General features: G+C 35.2%; 1 protein-coding gene across 2 annotated transcripts in view; it reads right to left on the bottom strand.

Annotated features, from left to right (window-relative positions):
* Positions 1-24,661, bottom strand: part of stmA (Protein EFR3 homolog stmA) — a 382,799-nt gene that overhangs the window by 191,549 nt on the left and 166,589 nt on the right. For both annotated transcript variants that reach the window (XM_090409773.1, XM_090409772.1), the window contains exons 10-11: positions 21,254-21,382; positions 2,656-2,795 (exon numbers count right to left, since the gene is read on the bottom strand). In XM_090409773.1, coding sequence (XP_090265899.1) covers positions 2,656-2,795; positions 21,254-21,382 — 269 coding nt within the window. The remainder of the gene's footprint in view (positions 1-2,655; positions 2,796-21,253; positions 21,383-24,661) is intronic.

Consider the following 24,661-nt stretch of genomic DNA (forward strand, 5'->3'; position numbering starts at 1 on the left):
CTGGGAAAATTGGTGAGAATAAAAATAAATATTGTGAAGATGGAAAACTGTTCTGGAGGATAGGGAAAAGCTTAGGAATGAAGTAAAAGAGCATAGTAAAAGGGAAGAAAAACGATGGTATATAAGGCATTTTGAATGTCTGGAGTAATTGATGAGACCAGGGACTTTGGGATGATGGTAATCAGGAAGCTGAAGTTTAGAGGGCATGTTGCAAAAGTAACGGAAACAACATATCAGATTATGTGGTTACTGATGAACACACTAATGATGAAATTACATGATATATCAGCCCATGTATTACAAGAATGTGCAAGGGAATTATCAGCTCCTCTGATCAAGCTGTTCAATTTATGCCTCAGTACTGGGAAGTTGCCAATGGAGTGGAAAAGGGAAAAATAGTCTCACTGCATAAAGAAAGCCACAGAAGTAACAAATAACAGACCAATCACCATCTCAGGAGTGGTGGTTAAGGTGTTCGAGAAATTGATGAAAGGCAGAATTCAGGACTGGGTGGATAGGAATATGATATTCTACAAGGGAAAACATGGTTTTGTGAAGAGTACGCCTTGCCTTAGTAATCTGCTTACTTTTGATATTGAAGTAACAATGGAGTTGCCTTAAGGAAAACTGGAGTTGAATAAGGGAAATGGCTACTCAGCAATATACTGGTGGACTTCGCAAAGGCATCTGACATGATTCCACATAGAACTCTATTACATAAATTGGAGCAAGTGGGGGGATGGATATGAATCTGGTGATTTGGATTAGAGGGTGGCTGATGAACAGATATCAAAGAGTTGTTTATAGAGGAGTTGAGGCGAGGAGAAGGCAAGTGACCAGTGGTGTACCACAGGGCTCAGTACTTTGTCCTCTATTGTTTACCTTGTATATCAGTGATATAGGAAATGATTTGACAGGAAATATTCAGTTGTTTGCTGATGTGCAAAATTGGGAAGAGCGATAGTAAATGAAGGTGATGTAGAGATCATACAGGAAGACTTAAATAGACTAGCAATATGGGTAAAGGTAAATGGCTACCAGTTTAATATGGTGAAGTGCAAGATTTCTTCCCAATTTCTTCCCTTTGAGAAGAAATCACAAGCTGTGTACTATACTGATGGAACTGAGCTGTAAGAAACTAATGAGGCTAGGGACTTGGAGGTGATTGTGGACAGAGAGTTAAAATTTAGAGGTCATCATATTACAAAAGAATATGATGACCTCTAAAATCAAAAACAAAAATCAAAAATAATCAAAAACACCATCAGATTATGTGGTTGTTAAAGAACACACTAATAAGCAGGGATAGAAAGTATTAGATATATGAAGCGCCAAAGGCTTCAATTCGGCGACATATGACTTTAAGTTAAGGGACATAACATCCCATATCATTTCTTAGCCGAATGAGAAACTCAAAGAGTTTCATGCCGAATATAGTAGAAACTATATAAAGTTCGGCGATTCCAAGTGTAAGCAAATACCTGGATACTGCAGCAACTGACCCTTAAGGTAGTGCAAGCTGAGGCAACTCATGTCAAAGGTGGAGCAAGCTCTGATCACAATTCTTGATATTTACCCATAATGTGAACTGAACTCCTAGGAGCTGTATTACTGTTCTACATTATGAGAGAAGGTCACTACCCAGATCGGTTTCAACCTTTATTGAGATCTCATCAGTGAGTAGGTAGACCTAGTTAATATCAAGTTTGTAGCGAACAGAACTTACAACCCTTCTATGAGTATTGCCGAGAGGTGTCCTAACAAATTATTAGATATATGAAGAGCCAAAGGCTTCAATTCGGCGACATATGACTTGTTTAAGTTAAGGGACATTACATCCCATATCATTTCTTAGCCGAATGAGAAACTCGAAGAGTTTCATGCCGAATATAGTAGAAACTATATAAAGTTCGGCGATTCCAAGCGTAAGCAAATACCTGGATACTACAGCAACTGACCCTTAAGGTAGTGCCTCAGCTTGTAGTACCTTAAGGGTCAGTTGCAGGCAGGTCATGGCAGGTCAGAGGAGAAGAAGGGGTCATCAATGGAAATTGTGTAAATGTGATTAGCAAAAGTGCTAGCAGTAGCTTTTTTTTTGCTTCTTAGATGGTGAATAGGTGGTCATGAGTGCTTCATCAGTGAATAAGTTTAAGGAGAGGTATGATAGGTATCCTGTATGTTCATCTTTTATTAATGCTTTTGATTAAGGTTTGACTGGCCTGACAGAAATTTCAAATTTGATTTCTCAAGAAAAACTAGGAAAAGATTTTCCAAGAGCAAAAAACAAAAACCCTCTTCTCAATAAGAACCATTATTTCAAAACAGGCAATCAGGCCAGTTAAACCTTAATCAAAAGCATCAATAAAAGGAGCTTAATATCGGCTTCTGGGCAGAGTTTGTCTCTTTTAACAGTGTGATACCAAATCACCTGCAAATGCACATAAGCTTTCTGGTTATTTTCATACTTTCAAGTTTTAAATATGTGGCTACGAAAGAATAATGGATTTTTATTTTTGATAATTCATCAAAACCATTTTTCAAAATTATCTACAAAAATATCAGAACTGTTTTCCTTTTCTTTCTTTCTTTTTTTTTTTTCACAAAATACAGACTATAAAATGTTCTTCACTTGTTTAGAATTAATAAAAATGTTACCTTCAATAAACTCTTTAATAAAATTTTTTGCAATAAAACATCAGCTTCATGAGATTCATCCATTGGAAGTGGCACCTTGCCCATAATGAACATCATAATTTCTATTTTTTGATAGTCAGGTAAATTGTTTGCAAATTCACCTAAAATAAAGGGGAAAATCTTTAAAATATTTTTAAAATTCTTCATGTACTTCTTTAATACATTTAAAAATATATTTGGCACAAACTTATATTTAAACTGGGGAGAAGTGATCAATTCTGCCATGCTTCATCTCATCCCATTTCAGGTTCTTAGTACTCAGATCACCACTTGTGCATCACTCCTTCAATCCCATATATATTTTTATTATTATAAAATATATACATGTTTACACAAGAATATTATTTAATTTAACATATATTTCAGTCTGAATATTACAGACCATCTTCAGTGGCTACATAGGAATAGTTTTAAAAAGCAAGGTGGAATATAAACAATTGATCATTCACAAATAGAACAAGCCGCGTGATGTCACATCGCTAAGTATTAACATTTTTTATCAGAGTCATGATTAAATTAAAGATATTAATTCAGAATTCATGTAATAATTTTAAATAACATTAGACTAAAAAAAAAATTTTTTTTTAAATTAATGTGTTATCCTGATTAAACTTTCCCAAATTTTTGATACAGATATACAGTCATTATGATTCGAGTTAGGACGTTGAAGTAAAGCCTCCACCCTTTCTTTAAATAAACGTTCAAATTTATAGCGACATCTGTGTAGGAGGCTAGTCTTGGACCACAGGATGTTGGGGCTCGTTTCTATTCCGTGCTGTGCTAATCCAGATTTCTCGGGTTTGTTGTGTTGAATGGATGATTGATGCTCTTGAATTCTTTTTTCTATTTTCTATAGAGCGTCCAGTTTGTCCAAAGTAGGAAAGATTACAGTTACACAGAACTTGATACACACCAGGTAGAGACATAGTTGAGTGTTTATCTTTAGAAGAAGGAAAATGGTTGGATAATTTGTTAATAAGTGTATAAGTGGCCGTTAAATCATATTTCTTCAGAATTCTTGAAATTCGTTCTGAAATCCCGGAAATGTAAGGAATTGGAACTCGATGTATTGAATCTTTGCTGTTTTGTGTTGGATTGTAAGAATCGAAAAGATGTGTACTCTTTTCAGAGAAGACATTTAGTTTCATGTGATGTTTGATAGTCGAAAGTTCTTTCTGTAATAAATGAGAAGTTGAACAATTAGTTTTGGCTCATCGGATTAAACATTTTATGATTCGTGTTTTCTGACAAGGATGATGGGCAGATTCTTTGAGAATATAACGACCTGTGAAAGTTGGTTTTCTGTAAACTGCTGTTTTAAGAATACCTGAAGGTGAACGGTGAGGAGGACGTCTAAAAATGATAACTCGTTGCCTTTTTCAATCTACATGGTAAACTTTATACAAGGATGTAAGGAACTGATACTGCTTAAAAAGGAAGGTAAGGAGTCTGTTATGAGGCCATACAGCAAGGATGTCATCTATATATCTAACCCAAAAGGGTGGTTGAGGGAATATAGATGAGAACAGGACTTCTAGATCTTCCAAATAAAAGTTGACTAGAACAGAAGAGAGTGGACTTCCCATAGCTGTTCCTTCCACTTGGCTGTAAAATTTTTTCGTATATAAAGATTCTATATCAAAGCTAACCAGAAGATCTGTAGGTTGTAATGTGATATTTTTTAATTTATTTAAGATCTGAAGAATTTTTCAAAAAAGAGCGTGAGTTGCCTATGTGTGATTTCAATAATTTAGCTAGATATTTGGCTATGCGATAAGTAGGAGAATCAATACAATCCACTATAGGGTGAAGAGGAATATCTGTCTTATGTATTTTAGGTAGACCATAAAACCTAGGAGGCCTTGCAAAATGAGTTTTTTGCCTTTCAATCATGTCTACATGCAAACTTATGACCTCATCTAGCAGGGAGTTTAATTTCTTCGGTTGTCTGTTGGTTGGATCGTGAATGAGTTCTTGGTATGTTGAGCGATCTCGAAGTAAAAGGGAAAGCTTTCTTCTATAGTTTGAAGAAATATATATATATATTTCATATATATTTTTGTGAAACAGAAATTGTGTTTTGCACAAACTTAAATATTATTTTAAAACATATAAACACAGAGAAATACAATATTTAAATTTAAAAAGGTAAAATTCTTATTTCAGTTACTATACTTTTATTACGGGGTGCTTAAGGGTAAAAGCTGTATAACTGAGAGGAGACCTCCACATAGCCTTTAAAGGAATGCGGAGAACCGACCAGGGCTTCTGACATAACGTCCAATCCTCACCTTCTTAAACAAGGCCCCCGTTGTTTTCGCCAGGGAACCAGGGCGAACAGCTAAAAGTCAGCTACTGGAACAAATCTGAAAACAAACCCCCAACTCAACATCACCAGAGTTAAAGATCGGTACTATCAACGTAAGAAGCCTGAATGGCAAAGAAATGGAGCTAGCTGAGGAATTAGATAAGTACCAGATTGACATAATAGGGGCGACTGAAACAAAAAAGACCAAAACTGGTAAGATCTTTCTGAGCAATAAATACAAAATGTTATATTCAGGCAATGACAATCAAGGAAAAGAAGGAGTAGCCATAGTATTCAACACAAAATACGAGGCTAATATTCTTGAATGACAGTCAGTCTCAAGTAGAGTAATGTGGGCAAATATGAGAATGGGGAACTGGACAATGAGACTTATTTGTGCCTATGGTCCCACAGAAGGTTTTACTAAGGTAGAAGTGGAGGAACTTTTTGAGGCTGTAGAAAAAGCAACTGACACAATGAAAAATTAGTCCTTGTTGGGGATCTAAATAGCAGAGTATGAAATGATTGTGAGACATAAAAAAATATTTGGGGAAAATTTGGAGAAAAGAGCAAAGCTAATAATAATGGCAAATATATGTTGGATTTCTGCTCAGGACATGGACTGGTTATTACTAACACCATGTTCCAACAAAAAAATGTGCACAAATTCACATGGAGAGAAGAGGCTAGGAAAAAGAAAAGTCTCATTGACTATGTTATTGTTGATAGTGATGTTTTCTCCATGGTACAGGACACCAGAGTGTATGTACAGAGGATTTGAAATTGAAAGTGATCACTATTTAGTCTTGAGCAAGATAAAATTGAATTTCATATTGAAAAGAATAACATGTAAGAAAGTTTTAAAGCGAATAAAAGTTGAGCAGCTCTCAGATGTGAACTGTAGACTAAAATACACAAAGATTATTGAAGAAAAAATGAAAGTTTGAGAACAGGAATCAAACCTTGGAGATTCAGTGGCAAACTCTGAAGAAAACACTGATTGATTCTGCCAGAGAGGCATGTGGTGAGGTTGTCTGTAAGGATAAAAAAATCAGAACACCCTGGTGGACACAGAAAGTTAAACAGGCACTGAAGGAAAAGAAGAAAGCATATCAAAAGTTCCTGTCAAATAAGTCAGCTTGTGCTCTTAGAGAATATAGAGACAAATGCAAGAATGCTAAACACTATATAAAACTAGCTAAACAAAAGTCATGGCAGGACTTTGGCAAGAATATAGAAAATAAATATCAAGAAGGCGGCAAAATATTCAGGAGGTTGTTGAAGAAGCTTAGGAATGGAGGAAAGAGTGCTGTAAAAGGAGTTAGAGATGATAAAGGTGACATGAAAAAGGGAGAAAAAGATATCCTTGAAGTATGGAGTAATTACTTTGAAAAACTGCTAAATGAAATAAGCAGTGATGATAGCACAGTGGTAAAAAACACTGACTAGGCATGCAGTCAGGAATACATATCCATACTTGAAGTAGAAAAAGCCATCAAAGGCTTGAAATATGGAAACGCAGCAGGAGTAGATGATATTCAACCAGAAATGCTGAAGTATGGAGGTACAAAAGTCTTACAGTGGCTGCACTGCATAGTTCAGAAAGCCTGGACAGAGGGACGAATTCCCGATGATTGGAGTAGAGCTCTCATAGTACCCATATATAAAAAGGAAAATAAAACTGCATGTGAGAATTACAGAGGTATTTCCCTACTGAGTGTTCCTGGCAAGATCTATGCAAGTATACTTGAGAAACGGTTGAGAAGAATTGTGGAAGAAAAGCTTGGTGAAGAACAAGCTGGATTCAGGCCAAATAGAGGCTGTCAGGATCAGATGTTCACTTTACGACAAATAGTCGAGAAAGCATGGGAATATAACAAAGAGCTGTATTTAAGTTTTGTCGATTTGGAAAAGGCATATGACAAGGTGCCAAAAGAGAAGCTATTCAATACAGTTATATGGTGTTAATGGGGCATTATATCAAGCAATACTTAAGTCTTTATTTGAGTTGTAAGTCAGCAGTTAGAATTGAAGGAAGTACAGGAAGATGGTTTAATGTTAAATCTGGTGTGAGACAAGGATGTACATTATCCCCTCTGTTATTCATTATCTATATGGATCACATTATGAAGGAAAGTGGTATTAAACATTATATCAAAATTGGAGATGTTAATGTCAGCTCTATGCTTTATGCAGATGATGTTATACTTCTAAATAAATCCACTACAAGTCTGCAAGATTCTCTGCCTAAATTGAATAACTGTTGTAATAGATATGGTATGAAGGTCAGCAATAAAAAGACAAAGACAATGAAAATAGGCAGAATCAATGAAAATGTCAACTGTGTTGTGAATGGAGAACCTGTGGAACAAGTAAAACATTTCAGCTATTTAGGTACGATTTTTACTGAAGATGGTAAATTAAATATAGAAATAGACAACAGAATCAGCAAAGCTGGTATGGTGGGAAGTCAATTGAATAAATTCATATGGAATAAGAGAGAAATTAGTGGGAACACTAAATTAGCTGTATACAAGATAGTGTTCAAACCAGTTTTAACTTATGGATCTGAGAGCTGGGTCAGAAGGAAAACACTTGACCAAAGACTAGAGACCACAGATATGAGAGTCCTGAGAAAGATTAGAGGCGTGAACAGATGGCATTAAAGGCAATATCATATTAAAAACGAGGATATTAGGAAAGAACTTGACATTGTCAGCATCCAGGAATGCGTTAGCAGAGCTAATCTCAGGTGGTATGGTCACTTAAACAGAATGGGCGAGGAAAGATTAGTAAAACAAGTGTTCTCTGCCAGGTTGGTAGCAAAATGACCCAGAGGAAGACCAAGATATAGGTGGATTGATACAGTACAAAGTGCCTTAGACTATAGAAATATAAGATCTGATAATGTTGGAGTCTTGACAGTAACAGACTGATTTGGAGGAAAATTGTAGATAGGAAATTAATAATGATGTAATTTTTTTCATGTAGTACTATCATATCCTGTACACCCTTTGAGGGTACATGGCAGGAATTTGATGATGATGTTGATGATACTTTTATTACTTTGCAGTGATAAAAATATTGATTTCAATTAATTATGGTATCTGACTGACAAAAGTCTCAACCATCTCTCATTTTAACTTCTTTTTTTTTGTTATAATTTTTACATTTGACTTCAAATGATATTTTAAACTTTTACACTCTCAGGATAATATATATATATATATATATATATATATATATATATATATAAATTACTGGGTGATATACTTCAAAAGATAGAAAAACACACTGGCATAAATACTCCTTGCAAAAATAAATTGTTTCTTTCATTCTCCATCCAAGAGGTAAAGCAAACAATACATCAATGGTGTATTGTTTCAATGTACAATGTTGTGTTTCAATGGGATCTGTCCTCTAATTTAAAAACATGAAATGAAACATATAATTACACATTTCAGTATTCAAGAGAACATTCACATTACATTTCATTAAAGATCTGTACACTTTGTTTATTTCCATATAGCACCAACAATTCACATGTTTTAAAAAAAAATTACCAGTTCATGATATATTAACTTAGAGCTTCGGTATGTATAATGCACTAAAATGCAACAGGTACTGTAATAAGATTTTTTTAATATCCATGGGAATGCAACCTCATTAGCTTTACAATGCTGACACTCATAAAGCATGGCACTAAGTATTCCAAGGAATGCAATCACTTAATTTAAGCAACCATACTACTTAAGCTTTGTTCACATGTTCTTGAATGCTAACAATGTGAAGCTCTTTCCAAATATCTTCCTTTTGCTGCTGCATTTTTAAATGACGGTATCTGTTCATTCCCATAATTTTCTGAAAACTTTCATGTTTATGATCTCTAGTCTTTGATCAAATGTTTCATTTCTAACCCAAATCTCAGAGCCGTAAATTAAAATTGGTTTGAACACTTATCCTCTATACTGCTAATTTAGTGTTTTAGCTAATTTCTCTCTTATTCCATACAAATATATTCATATTGCTCCCCCCACCACAGAGCTTTGCTTATTGTACAGTTTATTTCCATATTTAATTTGCAATCTTCACTAAAAATTGTGTCTAAATAACTAGTTTTCCCCGTGTTCCTGCTTATTTTCATAGTTTGGTCTTTTTCATTACTGATTTCACAACAATTTTTTTACATCCAATCTGGTTAGAGAACCCTGAACACTTGCAATGAATTTATTTAGGAGAATAACATCAAATGATCTGCATAAGGTTAAGGAGTGGGATTACCATCTCCAATTTTGATAACACATTAATTCCGCTTTCCTTCATAATATGATCCATAGAGATGATAAATAACAGAGGAAATAATGTGCATCCTTATCTCATACTTGATTTACATCAAACTACCTTCCTGTACTACCTTTATTTCTAAATGCTCAAACTACTAACTCTTTTACTTTTCCTCTTTACATTCAAATCACGGTATCCCATACAATACTGTGTTCTTACTCTCCCAATTTTGTTCCTTCATACCTCCCATTATTTCTATTCACTGCAATACAATTCAACAGATATTCTTGTTTTTTCTAGTGAAAGGCACCAGAGAACCCTATGTCTCTCATTACACACTTTGCCATTCCCCTAATCTTTCAGTCACTTTTTCTTCTTACCCTTCTGACTCATATTCCCATCATTCATATTTTGTACAGCTTTGTTGATTCCTACACTTCTCCCTTTGTTCTCTTCATTATCATTTTTGTACCTTATGTCACAACCATTCACCACACACTACTCACTTTTGCAACACTTCCAAAACATTTTCTCTCACTTTTAGTAATAAATGCATCACATACTGCATCTCACAAAGTTCTCCATATTCAATTCCTAGAACAGAGATATCTTGGTCACCATGGGCTTACTGTACTTTAATATACCTACCCACAGTACAAAATCTACTATAAGTTTGCAATTAACCTTTTGTGGGTGGGATAAAAAAACAAAACACTGACTGTGCTATAATATAAGGTGAACAGCATGATAAGGAAGAGAAAATCAAATTACAAGAAGGAACTAGCCGAGGAGGCCAAAGGAAATCCCAAAGAGTTCTTTCATTACTTGGCAGATAAGAAGAAGGATGAATATGGAAGAATAACAATGCGTGCTGATGGTAATGAGGTGACAGAAGCAGATAAAATGGTTGAGTTACTCAGGGACCACTTTGCAAGGGTATGCCATCCAAATGAGGTTAATGCTATGACATGTGACAAAGCCTGATAGGGAAACAGAGGTGAATGAATTGGAAGTTCTTGGGATATTGCAGAATTTCAATGTAAATAGAGCTGTGGGATTAGATGGGAATCAGCTTGCATTTTGCAAGAATAAATAAGGGAATTGACAATGCCCCTGACTTGGCTCTTTAATTTAAGTCTTCTCACCTATAGCAAATCCACAGAATTTAATTCAAATGCAAATAATTCCTTTGGATAAAGGGCTATCTACGTCTGTGGTAGTAAATTATAGACCAATTAGTATCTCAGGAGTGGTGGTAAAAGTGGTAGAAAAGTTGGTCAAAAAGAGAATTCAAGAATGGGTGGATAAAAATGTGACACTCTATGAGAGGCAACATAGCATGGGAAGAATCAGTCATGCCTTAGTAATTTACTAATATTTTATAATTGGATGATAGCTGAGCCACATAAAGGAAATGGCTACATGATGATTCTGATGAATTTTGCAAAGGCATTTGACAGAATACCACCTGGAATTCTGTTACACAAAATTTTGATAGCTATCCAGCTGGATAAATATCAAAAAGTGATATATGAAGGCACATAATCCAGGAGAAAGTAGGTGACTAGTGGTGTGCCGCAAGGTTCAGTGATAGGACCATTACTGTTTAATTTGTACATAAATGATATAGGAAATGACCTGAAATGAGATATTCAGTTATGATGAATGATGCAAAATTGGGTAGAGTAATTAATCAAGATGAGATGGAGAGCTTGCAGAATGATTTAAATAGGCTGTCAGTATGGACAAAAGATAATGGGTATCAGTTTAATGTGGAGAAATGTAAAGTTATGGATGTTGGGATAAACAGATTACAAGCTGTGTACCACACTGATGGAACTGTACTCCAAGAAATAGATGATGCCAGGGATTCAGGGGTTGTGATAGACAGAGAGTTGAAGTTTAGAAGCATATTGCTAAGTTAGCTCATAAGATTACTTTGTTATTGAAGAACACACACTATCAGGTATAGATAAGAAAGTTGTTATTCCTTTTTAGAAGGCCTCAATATGTCTACATCTGGATTTCTGTGCTCAGGTTTGGATGATGAGTGGTCTATGGAATCTCTATGAGGATAGATTTAGGGTGTGTGAACTGCAGAAGTTGGTTGATAGGCAAAAAAGAGGAGATATATGATAGAAACATTTAAGTTACTTAAAGGGTTGTATAGCATTAATGCAGGAGAAATGTTTCAGCACTTTCATTATACTCAAGAGAAAAAGAGGTCATCCCTGGAATTGAGTAAGGTGTGGTTATTAGGGGTGTGAGGACTAGATTTTGCACTTGGAGAGTTGCGAATTAATGTAATGGGTTGCCAGTATGTGTGTGTGTTTTGTCTGTTAATGGGTTCAAGGAGATGTATGATAAATTGTGTGGATAGTTTAGGTCTCTTGCAATGCATCTCCAGACTGCATGGAGGTGCCCATGCAATAATAATAACAATATAACAAACTTTGAATAACACACATAGCAATATAAGTTAAATGTAACATAAAGTTGTTAATGCAAAGAGTGCTAAAGATTTTAAGATTCGGTATGATAAATATGTTGTCAATTGAATAAACCCCACACTTGGAGTCTGCCGACTCCATAGAGGTGCAATAATAATAATAAAAAAAATTATACAGTAATGCTAATTTGATTATTAATTAGGGAATGGTGATCACGAAAAGGGAATAATAGCTATATCTTTATATGAAGGTAAACTTGAATGGCTGGCAGTTTTGAGTAGAGTGATGTGGACAAACCTTCAAATGGGGAATTTGAAAGACTTATGGGGGGGGGGGGGGACAGTATGTTGTACCAACACCTTTATTAACAGTGATACATGGCATGCATTATCATTTTAATTTTCACATTTTTCTGCTGGCAATGAATGTGTACTGGCACCTATTGTTTTACAAACTGTTTATACTTATGGTGCAACAGAAGGTTCTACTAAGGAAGAAGCAGAGGAAATTTTCAAGTCATTAGGGCTGGGGAAAAAAAAGTCAGTCCATGTTGGAGATCTCAAAGTAGGAAATGAATCTCAGGCATGGTGGTAGTCCTTATCAAGCTTATGGTTGGTGGGATAGCAATATGCTACTTAATAGGGAATAATTATTATGGAACAAGGTGGTTTCCCGCTACCTTCCTTGCCCTACAGTAGGTATTTTATGACTAGATGTGTGTTCATAGGACTGATTTGCCTGTTTTTGAGGAATGAAAAACCCTCCACCTCCACATAAGACTGGCTAGCTCACCTTTAGTCAAAAAGACTTGATAAAGGTTACACCATGAAAATTATGAAAACAACTACTGTGTTAGAGTAAAGCTTTAGTTTAATATAAACCAAAATAGACATTCGATGTTTCGACCTTCACATTAAGGTCATCATCTGGAGTATGCGCATATATACAAAGAAACAAGCTGCACTACAAACTATATGGCATGCGAAAGTTACTGACCAACCATTACAAACTATTGGCCTAACCTCTGGTGTGAAAAAAAAAACTTTACTACATCAAAGCTAGAGCCCTATTATTAGGTTACAAAATTAAATTAAGCTGGAGAGCAACATATTTACAAAAAAGGAAAATGAATAAATAATAAATTTAAAAAAAAAAAATTACTTATATAAGTATACATATAAATTACAACCAACTGGTATGGATAGTGGCCAATAAAAACTGAAAAATTGCTTAGAGTCCTAAAGTTCAGGGTTTGCTGGAAACTAAGTGGGATGAATGTGTGCCATTCAAATTTTTGTAATTTTATACCACCATTATTGTTAAGATTAGGGTAGTTAATCGAAATTTTACAGGTTCCATTAAATTTCCATTCATACCAGGTTTTTGTATAATGTAACGTACTCTTCCAATCAATTTCCTGTTTCAGATTATGCTGTAAAGAGCATAATCTGAAATGCCTGCTTCACCAAAATTGTTAAATTTAATGTGTCATTTGTGCTCTTTTTTACAGATAGGAATTGTACCCTCAGTTTTCCCAATATAAGGTAAGTTACAGGTCCAATAAATGCAATAAACTCCAGGATGTGCCAGTGTTGGGAGAGGATCCTTAGAGAAGTTGAATATGTTTTTTAATTTTAAAGGTGGTTTAAAAGTGGCATTAAGATTATAATGGTGTAGGATTCTATCAATTTTTTCTGATAACCCTTTAATGTATGGGATAGCTATGGTTTTACTGCAATCTATATTATTTTTTGATGAAGTTTTATGGAGAATGTCATTAATAGTATTTTTGCTATAGCCATTATTTATAAATGTATTGCTAATAATTCTTGTTTAAGAGCTTGTTCATTAAAGCAATTTGAAGGTTTGTCCACATACTCTACTCAAAACTGTCAGCTATTCAAGTTTACCTTTATGTAAAGATATAGCTATTATTCCCTTTTCATGGTCACCATTGCCTGAATATTACACCTTGTCATTATTTAGAAGAATCTCACCTGTTTTTGTCTTCTTTGTTTCAGTGATACAAATTATGCTAACATGGCACTTCTCTAATTCTTCTTCTTCTGCGAGTTTCACTTCTTTTCCACTGATACTTCTTATATTTATGGTGGCTTTGTTGAATTCTGCTGATGTTAAGGTTCCAGTAGCTAACTTTTTTGCTCTTTAATCTTGTTTAACTGTGCAATGGCATGACTTTTGTTGTAACAGCATTGTCTTTTGGTTTAAGCCAATAAAGAATACAATTTGGTTGACAGAACTCCAAATATTCATCTCATCTTCATTTGTTCAATAACTAAGCGAATAGTTATTAACCGGATGCACCATGTGGAAACTGGCCACTAGGTCAGAAGCTCTGATCTGGTCTCCACATTCCTTAAAAGGCTATGCAGAGGTCTCCTCCCAGTTTTCTAGCGTTGACCCTGTAGTGAGCCATATATTGGCAAGTGGCATTTCACTGGAAGGTTTTGTGTAAAGAAGGCTCCTGTTTCAGATAAGTATTTTGGAATAATTAATTGTAAATAATTGTGTGCACTTATGAGTAAGATATGCTGTAAAAGTTGTGCAGGGGACAGCTTGTGGGTGTGTCATGGAAGGAGGAGTTAGCTGGAAAAGAGATCAATGCAGCTCGGGTGTGTGTGTGTGTGTGTGTGTGTGTGTGTGTGTGTGTGTGTGTGTGTGTGTGTGTGTGTGTTTTTCTTTGTTTAAGTTTGTTTTATGAGATCATTAAACTTAGAGCTTAGAATAGTAACTGCTGAAGGAAAAATTGGCAGTGGCTTTGTCTTTGCAGGAATCTAATTTTGATTTCTGTCATTTTGTGAAATGCGAGGTGTGCTACATGTATTCATTCGATTATGTAGATAAATTATGGATATTTAAGGCAGAAGGAAGGAGGATGTGTGTGTGAAGTGTGATCTGAACGAGGACTTGGTGAGTGCAATGTATTGGTAATTGAAAGTGATAATAGCAAAAATGCCATGAGGAGGATGAGCACTTATCTGATAGAAAAGAGGAACAGTGCAAAAGAGCAGTGAAAAAAAAAAAGAGAGAGAGAGAGAGAAAAAGTGAATGAGTGATTTGATGTACTTAACAATCAATGGTAAGAAAGATGAAAGCAATACGAATGTAGCCGAAGTTGAAAAACAGAGTGCAATTAAAGGTAAGGTGGTGAGAGGCGTTGACAGCGAACAAGCATGTATGGCTGGCAATAAAATTGAGAAAGTAAATGAGAGTGAAAATGTGATGCAAGATTCGCAAACTGACTTGGTTAAGATGAGGCAAGAAATGAAATGGATGTGGAGTAAAATGAATAGAATTCGAGATATGTATGGAAGAGTGAAAATGATGAAAAGGAATGATACTGGTATGAAAGACCCACGAGTGGTGTTGTATGAGGATTTGATTATTAGAGGTAGTAAATGAGAAGATGCCCAAAGTTTGTTTTCTTGGAGGTAAAATCAAAAGAGTGATTGAGGCATTAGATATGAGGAGTAAGTGAGCAAAAGAATTGATAGTGGTAATAGGGACAAATGACTTCACTGGGAACAAGGAACACATAAGATTAGATATCAGGAGATTGTTGAGAAGGATAAAAGATAATAGTGTGATAGGAAAGGTAGTCAGTGTGTTGCCCAGGAGACTATGAATGATATGTTAGCGGAAATGTGTGAATAGAAAGGAGTGAAGTTTATTGATGTGCGGAATGAGTTTGAAGGATGAATTGAAGTATATAAAGTGATGGACTGCATTTGAATGGTTTTGGTGCGAGTCATTTGGAGAAACTGCTGCTGGGAGGTAGAGAAATTAGTGCAGAGAATAAATCTGATCAAGTAAGGAGCAATGTGAAAGAGCGAGAGAGAATAAGAAAGGAGAAATGGAAGTGGTGGTTATGAATGAAGAAGTGGGTAGCAGGAATATAGAGAATGAGAGAACAAGTGTGCAAGACAAACATGGAAACGGGAAGGCTCAAGGCGAAAGCAGAACACAGCTTGAGAAAGGTTGATTCTCCAAGAGGATGCGAATGCATGTGTAGACAAAAAGGGAAGGGACCTGGAATCAAGGGAATACAGTTGGATTTGAAGAAGGTTTTAAGATGAATAACGAGAAAACGAAATGGCTCAAGTTAAGTATGGAGAAGTCACATCTAATAAGTGATGGCAGTGAAACTTGCTATAGATCCAGGAATAAACTGTTATGTTTATATACAAATGATAGAAGTGCAGGAAACAAGGCAGATAGGATGGTTGCATTGATTCGGTCTGTTCACCCAAGAATTGTAAGAACAGGTGAGAAATGGTTGGATGGGGATGACATCCTGATGGTAGTGGGGATAGAGGGCTGTGGAGTGTTTCATGGGGGATGGAGGGAGTAGGGGGGGAAGTCCTGTTGATGATGATGAAGAAAGAGTTATGTTCATACAAGGTAGAAATGCAAGAGTGCCAGTGGTTATGAGGCAGTATGGTACAAGATGGAGGTTAGCAGAATAAAATACTTAGTCGGATGTTGTTGTGGACCTGGTGATGTGGATGGTGGTGAACATGAAATGCATAATGTGAAGTGTAAATAAAAAAAAACAAGCGATCGTTATGGGCAATTTTAATTATGGCAATATAGACTGGAATGATGGAATGGCAACTGGAAGTAGAGGAAATAATTTTCTTGAATTTTGGGAGGACAACTACCTTGGGCAGTATGTAATGGATGACACGTGGGGATTGAGGATCTTGGATTTGATCATCTCATCAGAAGATGTTATTATAAATCACATGTCAAGTTGCCTGCCAGTTTGTGAGAAAGGCCGATTACCTTGGTGGTTGAAAGCAGTGCAGGGACCTCTGTGAGGAAGAGATATGTGTAGAACTGCAGGGCTGCTGATTATGAGAAGCTCAGGGGACAGCTTGCAGGTATGGCATGGAAGGAGGAGTCAGCTGGAAAGGAGATCAATGCAGCTGGGATGACATTCAAGAACTGTCTAGTGAAAGCAATGTTTAAATGTATTCCATGGGTCAGAAGGTTAAATAAGGCAGGTGTAAAATCGATGAATGAAGAGATTAAGCATGCAATACAGAAGAAAAGGGAATTATGGAGGCAAAATAAGAGGAGTGGTAAGGTTAAGAGCAGTTGATGATGAAGAGGAGAGACTGACTTAAGTGAGCAATAGGTAATTGAGCAAACCTTACGTTAACAAGGCTGTAGGACTTGATAATATATCGCCACATATTTTGAATGAATGTGCCAGGGAGTTGGCATCTGCCTTGACGTATTTGCTTAATATGAGTCTTGCACAAGGTCAAGTTCCAAAGAAGTGGAAGGAAGGCAAGATTATGAAGCTTCATAAGGGACAGAACTCAGATATCAAATTAAAGACCTCTCTGTGTGTCAGTTATTGTGGTTAAAGTGTTGGAGAGGTTGGTGAGAACTAGGGTCCAGAATTGGGTTGACAAGAATGGTATTATCTTTGATGGACGGCATAGATCTGCTAAAGGGAGGTCATGTTTTAGTAATCAACTTACTCGTTACAATAAGGTGGTGGCTTGATTGGACAAAGGTGATGGACACACAGTAGTATACTTAGATTCTGCAAAGACTTTTGACAGATCACTGCATAAGTTGATAGTCAAATTAAAGAGGATGGGGTTGGATATTAAACTAGTGCATCTGATAGGTATCAGCAAGTTGTGTATGAGGGAGCAATATCTCGGAAGAAGAAAGTGGTGTGTTTCAGGGGTCTTGTTTCAGGGGTCTGTTTTAGGGCCATTGCTGTTTAACCTATATGTTAATGATATTAGTGAAGATTTGGATGGGGATATTTAGTTGTTTGCAATGATGCAAAGTTGGGAAGAATTATGAGGAGTAGAGCAGATGTTGTGTACTTATAAGAAGACTTGAATAGATTGAGGGAATGTGCATTGGAATGGGGATGCCAGTTCAATGTTGCAAAATGTAAGGTTTTAAAATTTGGGAAACAAAGATGGGATGTAGAATTTATACTTGGTGGGTATATATTGTTGGAGGGGTAGAAATAAGAGATTTTGGGGTGATGATGGATAAGGATCTAAAATTTAGAGGACACATTGCCAAAATTGTGAGAACAACACAACAAATTCTGGGAATGATGCAGGGGACACTGACTTATAGAAGTAAGGAGATTCTTGTTCCATTGTATAAAGCTTTGATTAGACTACATATGGATGACTTTAATTTTAATGAACAACTTTAAATTTTTGATACCAAAACATTAACCAGGTTCATCCTTAGGAAATGCTATTACTGATCTCAAACTAAAGCATTCAACTCAATTCAAAGAAACATAACTTTAATTTTATGTATTATAACTGAAGTTGATAATTGCTTCCAATTTATCCAAGTAAATAATTTTATCAACCAATATCACTGGCAGTAATTATTATTATCTAACCTCCATGGAGTCAGAGACTCATCGTGGGAGGTACAATATACACAACACATTTAGTAACAAATATACATAGATCATTAGACTGTGAATTAATATTAATTTACTATTTTGACCTTTACTCAACTCCAAGTATACAACAATGCATTCTTAAATAAAGAATTTATCATAAAGCCACCAATAACAGTCCTTATCTTCGTGTTACATCCCTATGATATATGCACAAAAATCTGGTATCATGTAATAATCTGGTATTCTGAATGATAGAAACAGTTTGCATCTTAAGAGATGACAATACAAAAAGAAGCAGTTAAGATATCTTATGCAATAAATTTATCTTTAATGGTTATTTCATAAAAGCAGTATAAAAACTATTGTGTAAAGAGACCTAATAGATGTCTATAAAATTTACTGTTCTTGCAAAAAGCCTTACACTTGTCAGATTGGGAGAACTGGAATTTTGGGCAGAAATGAAACAGAAGAATAAGAGGTAAGACTGTAGCAATGAAATGTTATGGCAGATGTGAGTTGAACTGCATATGACTCAATGAGTAATATGCATAAAAAATAAAAAAAAGGTGAGGATGTGAGATGGTTTTACATTAGTCCAATTAATGAAACATTGGTAATATGTACCACCATGGATGGACTAAGGGTTTGATAATCTGGAGATATTCTAGAGATCAAACATGAAAGTACCCCTTAGGCCTCCATTAAGCAGTGGAGTGGTCTTATAACATATGAAGAAAATCATCTACCACCTGAAGTCTTTCAACTACCCATGTACTAGAGTTAGGAAGCAAACCAAAAGCAAGTTCATTGGAGAGCAAGCAGAGATGCTATTCATGCAGCCAACATACCAGCAATGTTTATAGTGGATTTGAACTGCATTTGAATGTGCCTAGAATTAGGCATTTTGAAGACTGATTAGAGAACATGCATGTTATTAGATTAAGTCACCTAAGGCAGTCAGGTATGGTTAAGTCTCTCAACTAACATTTTCTGGCTAGAGTGGGAAGTGAAAAACTCAAGTTTCTGGGGATAGGATGAACTCTACTGCTGCCTCTATATGTGAAAAAGTGGATTTGAAGAAACATGGATGTAGTATGCTTCCCAGTAGTAGAAGCAGTGTGTAAAAGACATGGAGGTAAGTAATTGCAAATCTAAGAATGAATGTGATCATAAAAAAATAGTGATGCATGATCTAACCAGGTTATGACTTTTGCCTGGCCTAAATTGAGATCTTTCAGAAAATAACAATCACCAGAACAGAGTATAAAAGTATGGTATTTTTCAAGATTATAAGAAAGATAGGAGGAAAGAATATTGTTATTATTAACCCCAGACCTCCATGGAGTTAAAACCTTCATATAACAAAGACTTACAATTGTCATGGATAGAGAGAGAGAGAAATTATGGAAGAAGCAATAGATTTGAAGCTACTCAATACAAAATAGAGGAAAATAGAATAAAACATATATATATAGCATAATTTCGTTAGATCTCAGAGTGCAAAGGAATGTGAACATAAAGACAAAATAATGTGAATACAAAATGAATGTTTTGGAAAATGTTAACCATATGGACACTGAATGAAAGAAGTGAAAAGAGGAAATGGAATAGGAAGAAAGAAAGAGAATTCACAGAATTGCACACTGAATGCTAATTACCTTCAACTTCATGTGACAAATGGAACTTGATTAAGTGCAAGAGATGGTAATAGGATCAAATGATATTATGTTATATGAAGTAACCATTCTGTATTTAGTATTCCTTATATATGGTAACTATGAATATTGTTATTCCCCTTTTTATTTATTTATTGATTGATTGTAATTAACAATTATTCTGCTTAAATGCTTATTTCTACTAGAATAAAAAAAAAAAAAATCAGCTAACGCCTTTTTATTCCCGTATACGGGGAGTAGGAGAGGCCATTTAGCCCTATCCAACTTTTGGAAACTGAGTGGGCAGTTCAGTCTCCACTGGTACCAATCAGAGATAGATGGCCCAAGGCTATCACTAATTAAGCAGTACACAGTGAAGAGAGACGGCTCAAATGTGCCGCCATCTCGTGGTCCCTAACACAATATATTTAATGTCTGAAAAATAATGTGGGTTCTACGGTCGATTTTCTTGAGTTTGTGGGACGAAAAACTCGAGTTTCCGGGAGGAAAAACCTGCTTGCCCGTGCCAGAGATCGACTAACTCGGGAACCAGTCTAAAAAAGGCTTAGAAAAATTTCCTCTAGTCAGCGACTAGACTCGAAACCAAGTCTTCCTTCATGCGGCCAAGCGCCGTGGTATGCAAACGCCACATCCACTGAGCTATACAGGCTCTTGAGCTACACAGGCTCATCCAATCAATGAATTTAATTAGAATATTAGTCTCCAATCTTTCTGGCAATAGTTTATCTATGACTTCAACCTGACAAAATCAATAGGCTATGTTTCATTAATTACAATAATTAAATGTATTATTATTATTTATTATTATCTGAAACCTACAAGAAGTCGAGGACTCATCGAGGGAGGCTAACATCACCCAAACCAGCTGTCATACCTTCCCTTAAACTCATTCACACTAGATACACTCACTACCTCAAAAGTATTCCCCTCACTGCTCTGTGAGAGAAAAATCTAGCTCTTACCCCTTTCTTAACCATGAAGAAACTTAACTTTCATGGATGACTCAGTGTTTTCTCCCCACCTTCCACATAATGAAAAACTTCATCAGACGATATCCTATAACATTCATTCAGTAGTTTATAGACATCTATCATATCACTCCTATTTCACCTGTTAACCAGAGAGCAGTCGACATATTCACAATCTGTCTTAATAATCTAAATTCTATAATCCTGATACAATCTTTGTAACTCTTAATTGCACCCTTTCTACAGCTTCTTAATACCTTTGGAACCCAGTATCAGTAGCATCCCTGATTGCTCAACCTATTTTTGCATTATCAGCAAAGAATTGCACATCTCTTGTTAGACCCTTCCTAATATCATTAATGTATAGACATAAAAAAATAAATTTGACTGCTGGTTTTCTTAATGAAAAAAAAGGTGTAATACACCAGATAGTAGTTCACTTTACTTACCAAGAGTATTGATCACTGCATCTTGGAAGAGCTTTTCATTTTGAAGGTCATCTTCATTAACTGGCTGAACATCAATAGAATGCCTCAAGTGATTCAGAAGTGAATTAAATATTTCTAAGACAGAAGGACCTGAAAACAAAAAGACAACAAATAAAATATTATTTAAATGCTTTTTTTTTTTTGTTGTTGTTCATATATATATATATATATATATATATATATATATATATATATATATATACATAGCAATCACACACACACAGAACATACAAAACATCAGTATCACAGGACATACAGGAGAAAATTGACATTTTCCTTACACAGCTTATTGCCTTCTTGGAAATGATGATGAACATAGCATGTTCATTAACTAGAATGTAACTCTAATGAATCTAATCACAGAAGTGATTAGAAAAATTAGATGTGGTAAACAAATGAACAGTTAACACACAGGGTGTGAATAGGCAAAATGGCTACTATCAGCTGAAGGTTCTTTAATGTACATTAAACCAAATAATTTTAGATGTAATTCATCAGCCTTAGTTTTGTGAACTGAGCAGTCATTTTGCATGACAACTTCATCCCCTCTCTTCCATACATGCTAGTACAAACACACACACACACACACACACAGATACACCTAGAGAGAGAGGTGGGGGGGGGGGAGTTAAGGGTGTAACAAAAGTAAGATTTTGTTATATCCTTTAATGAAACAGCATTGTGTGTGAGTAAGTGGTTAAGGAGAAAGAAAGAATCCATTAACATCTATTTTGAAAAGTAAAAGATTGTATTCAGGCATATTTGGAATTTATTAAGTATTCAATTTGAGAAGGAGAGCAGTGTTTTGAATGAAAAAGAATACAAGGTTTTGGAGGCAGATGAGGCTATGAACGTGATGTGTTAATTCCAGGATAAGCTAGATGTCAAAATTAACAAAGGAAAACTAATCTGAACTGGAGATTGGAACATTATCAAAAGCAAGAGGGAGTGAAGTAAGACCTTTCTTCTCACAAATAAAATAGAACTGTATTTTGGTAGCATTGAAATTCACTAAATTATCTTCACTCTATTTGAGTGAAATAATATGATAATAGATATTGTAATCCCAATGTAATACAGTGATGAAATGTCAGTGTATGCATACATGTACAGGTGAAAGAATGCAGCACAAAGGGATTGGCAGTAACATTTGGTAAGTTGTTTGAATTGAATTATAACTTTTGCAAGATTTCAAAGTGAAAAAGTATATGCTGCACAAAAGTGGAGTCAAAACTGAGACAGGAAATTACAGGTTAGTAGTTATTTCTGTAGTAGGTGTGTCATGGAGAAAGTGGTAAAGACAAGAATTCAGAACTGAATGATAGGAAACTATGAAAAAGGGATGTTGAAAGTTTTTTTTTCACTTGGTTATACTATAAATTAAAGATGCCAAGAAATTATATTCTTGGTTTCATCCTTTATAAGTGTAAGCAAACATAGTTTGCAAGTGAAGTAACGTCATGACTGGGCTACTTGTATATAGATGCTAATGACTACATCAATTGCTTTAGTATCCCATAATGCAAAGCACATATCCTTATGGACAAGTATAATGCTATTCATTATGGGAAGGTCCACTACCCAGACCGGTTTCAAACTTTATTGAGGTCTCATCAGTAGGAGCCAGACCAAGAAGTGATACCAATGGTTGAAGTAATGCAGAAGTCGTATTTCCATATACGAAGTAGTCAAAAGGTGTAAACACCTTATTACTAAAATACTCTAGATTAGAGATAGATGTTAAAAGTTTTTTCACTTTGTGAAGTTATTAGCTTCTATATACAAGTAACCCAGTCCTAGAGTTACTTCAGGTGCAAACTTTGTTTGCTTACACTTGGATAAATAATAAACCAAGAATATAATTCTTGTCATCTTTAATTTATAGTATAATCAAGTAAAAAAACTTTTAACATCTATCTCTAATACAGAGTATTTTAGTAATAAGGTCTGACACCTTTTGACTACTTGTATATAGAAATGTGACTTCTGCATTACTTCAACCTTCATATCACTTCTGGATCTGGCTCCCACTGATGAGACCTCAATAAAGGTCAAAACCTCAAAATAGGTCGAAGGGTAGTGGCCCTTTCCATAATGCACAGCATTATACTTGTCCGTAAAGATATGTGCTTTGCATTATGGAATATTAAGGCAATTGATGTGAAGTCATTAGCTTCTATATACAAGTAGCCCAGTCATGAAGTTACTTCACACACAAACTTTGTTAGCTTACACTTGGATAAAGGATGAAACGAAGAATATAATTTCTTGGCATCTTTAATTTATATAAAAAGGGAGAATAGTTCTGCAAAATGTACACATTATACTGGCTCTGTAAAATGTACAAAAAGTACATATTGTATTTAATACTCACATTTGATCAATATTAATGTGAAAACTAATTTGGAAAAAGGCAATGGCTGCATGATGATATTATTATTATTATTTATATGGGCACTCCATGGAGTCAAAACTCTCGTTGCAGGAGATTCACTCTATTCATTAACACAATATATCTCCTTAAGCTTCTTTACTATGGGGGTGCTTCACAACCACCTCTGGCAACACATTCCACTCATTCACCACTTTCCAAGAAAAGAACTTAGTCTGCACACCTTTACTAACCACACTCTTAGACAGTTTCCAAGTGTGACCCCTTGTTTTCTCCCTACTTCCCATGTATTGAAAAATTTCCAATAGTGCCAATTTTTGATATTTTCCCAAAATATATAATTTCTTTCTATTGATTCTAAAAATATAACTTAAATGTTTTTTAAATATTTTATCAGTTGTCACTGCATCAATGACATCACCAGCCCTGTCTTTCCAAAGTTTCTGAGCCTGTCAGAATTCAGAAGCTTATATTAGTGCAGTTAAATGTGTGTAGACCTTAAGAGTTTGATTTTATTGGGAGTTTTTATGTTGATTTTTGAATGCTTTTATCCTTAACATAGGTTTAATGGTGCAAAAGAAATTGGCCTTTTTCTCTCCCCATAATGCGACTTGACATGCAGGGTTTTTCAAATTAAAGTACCCCTATTCAGAGCAATCTGTAGAGAGAACTGATAGACAAAATACCCTCGATTTTTTTCCATTTTCCCTTTTTTTCCACCATATTCTCTCATTGAGAGTACAAAGTAATCCATTTATTACTATTGGTCATTGCTTTTTTTTTTCTATTTTACATTACTGTGAAAATAAAAATTTAAAAAAATTCAAATAAAACACCACACATTAACATGTTGCAAATAGTTTATTACTTTGCATTATGTCTGCACACTCTTTAAATATTTGTATAATGGCTGTATATCCTATTCTCTTATCGATTGTATTTCATTCTGACAAAATCAGTCAGTCAGCAAAATAGTC

Source organism: Typopeltis vanoorti, chromosome 20 (assembly GCF_054136105.1).
Source record: "Typopeltis vanoorti isolate ZY-2024b chromosome 20, IOZ_Tvanoo_1.0, whole genome shotgun sequence".
Classification (NCBI taxonomy): Eukaryota; Metazoa; Arthropoda; class Arachnida; order Uropygi; family Thelyphonidae; genus Typopeltis; species Typopeltis vanoorti.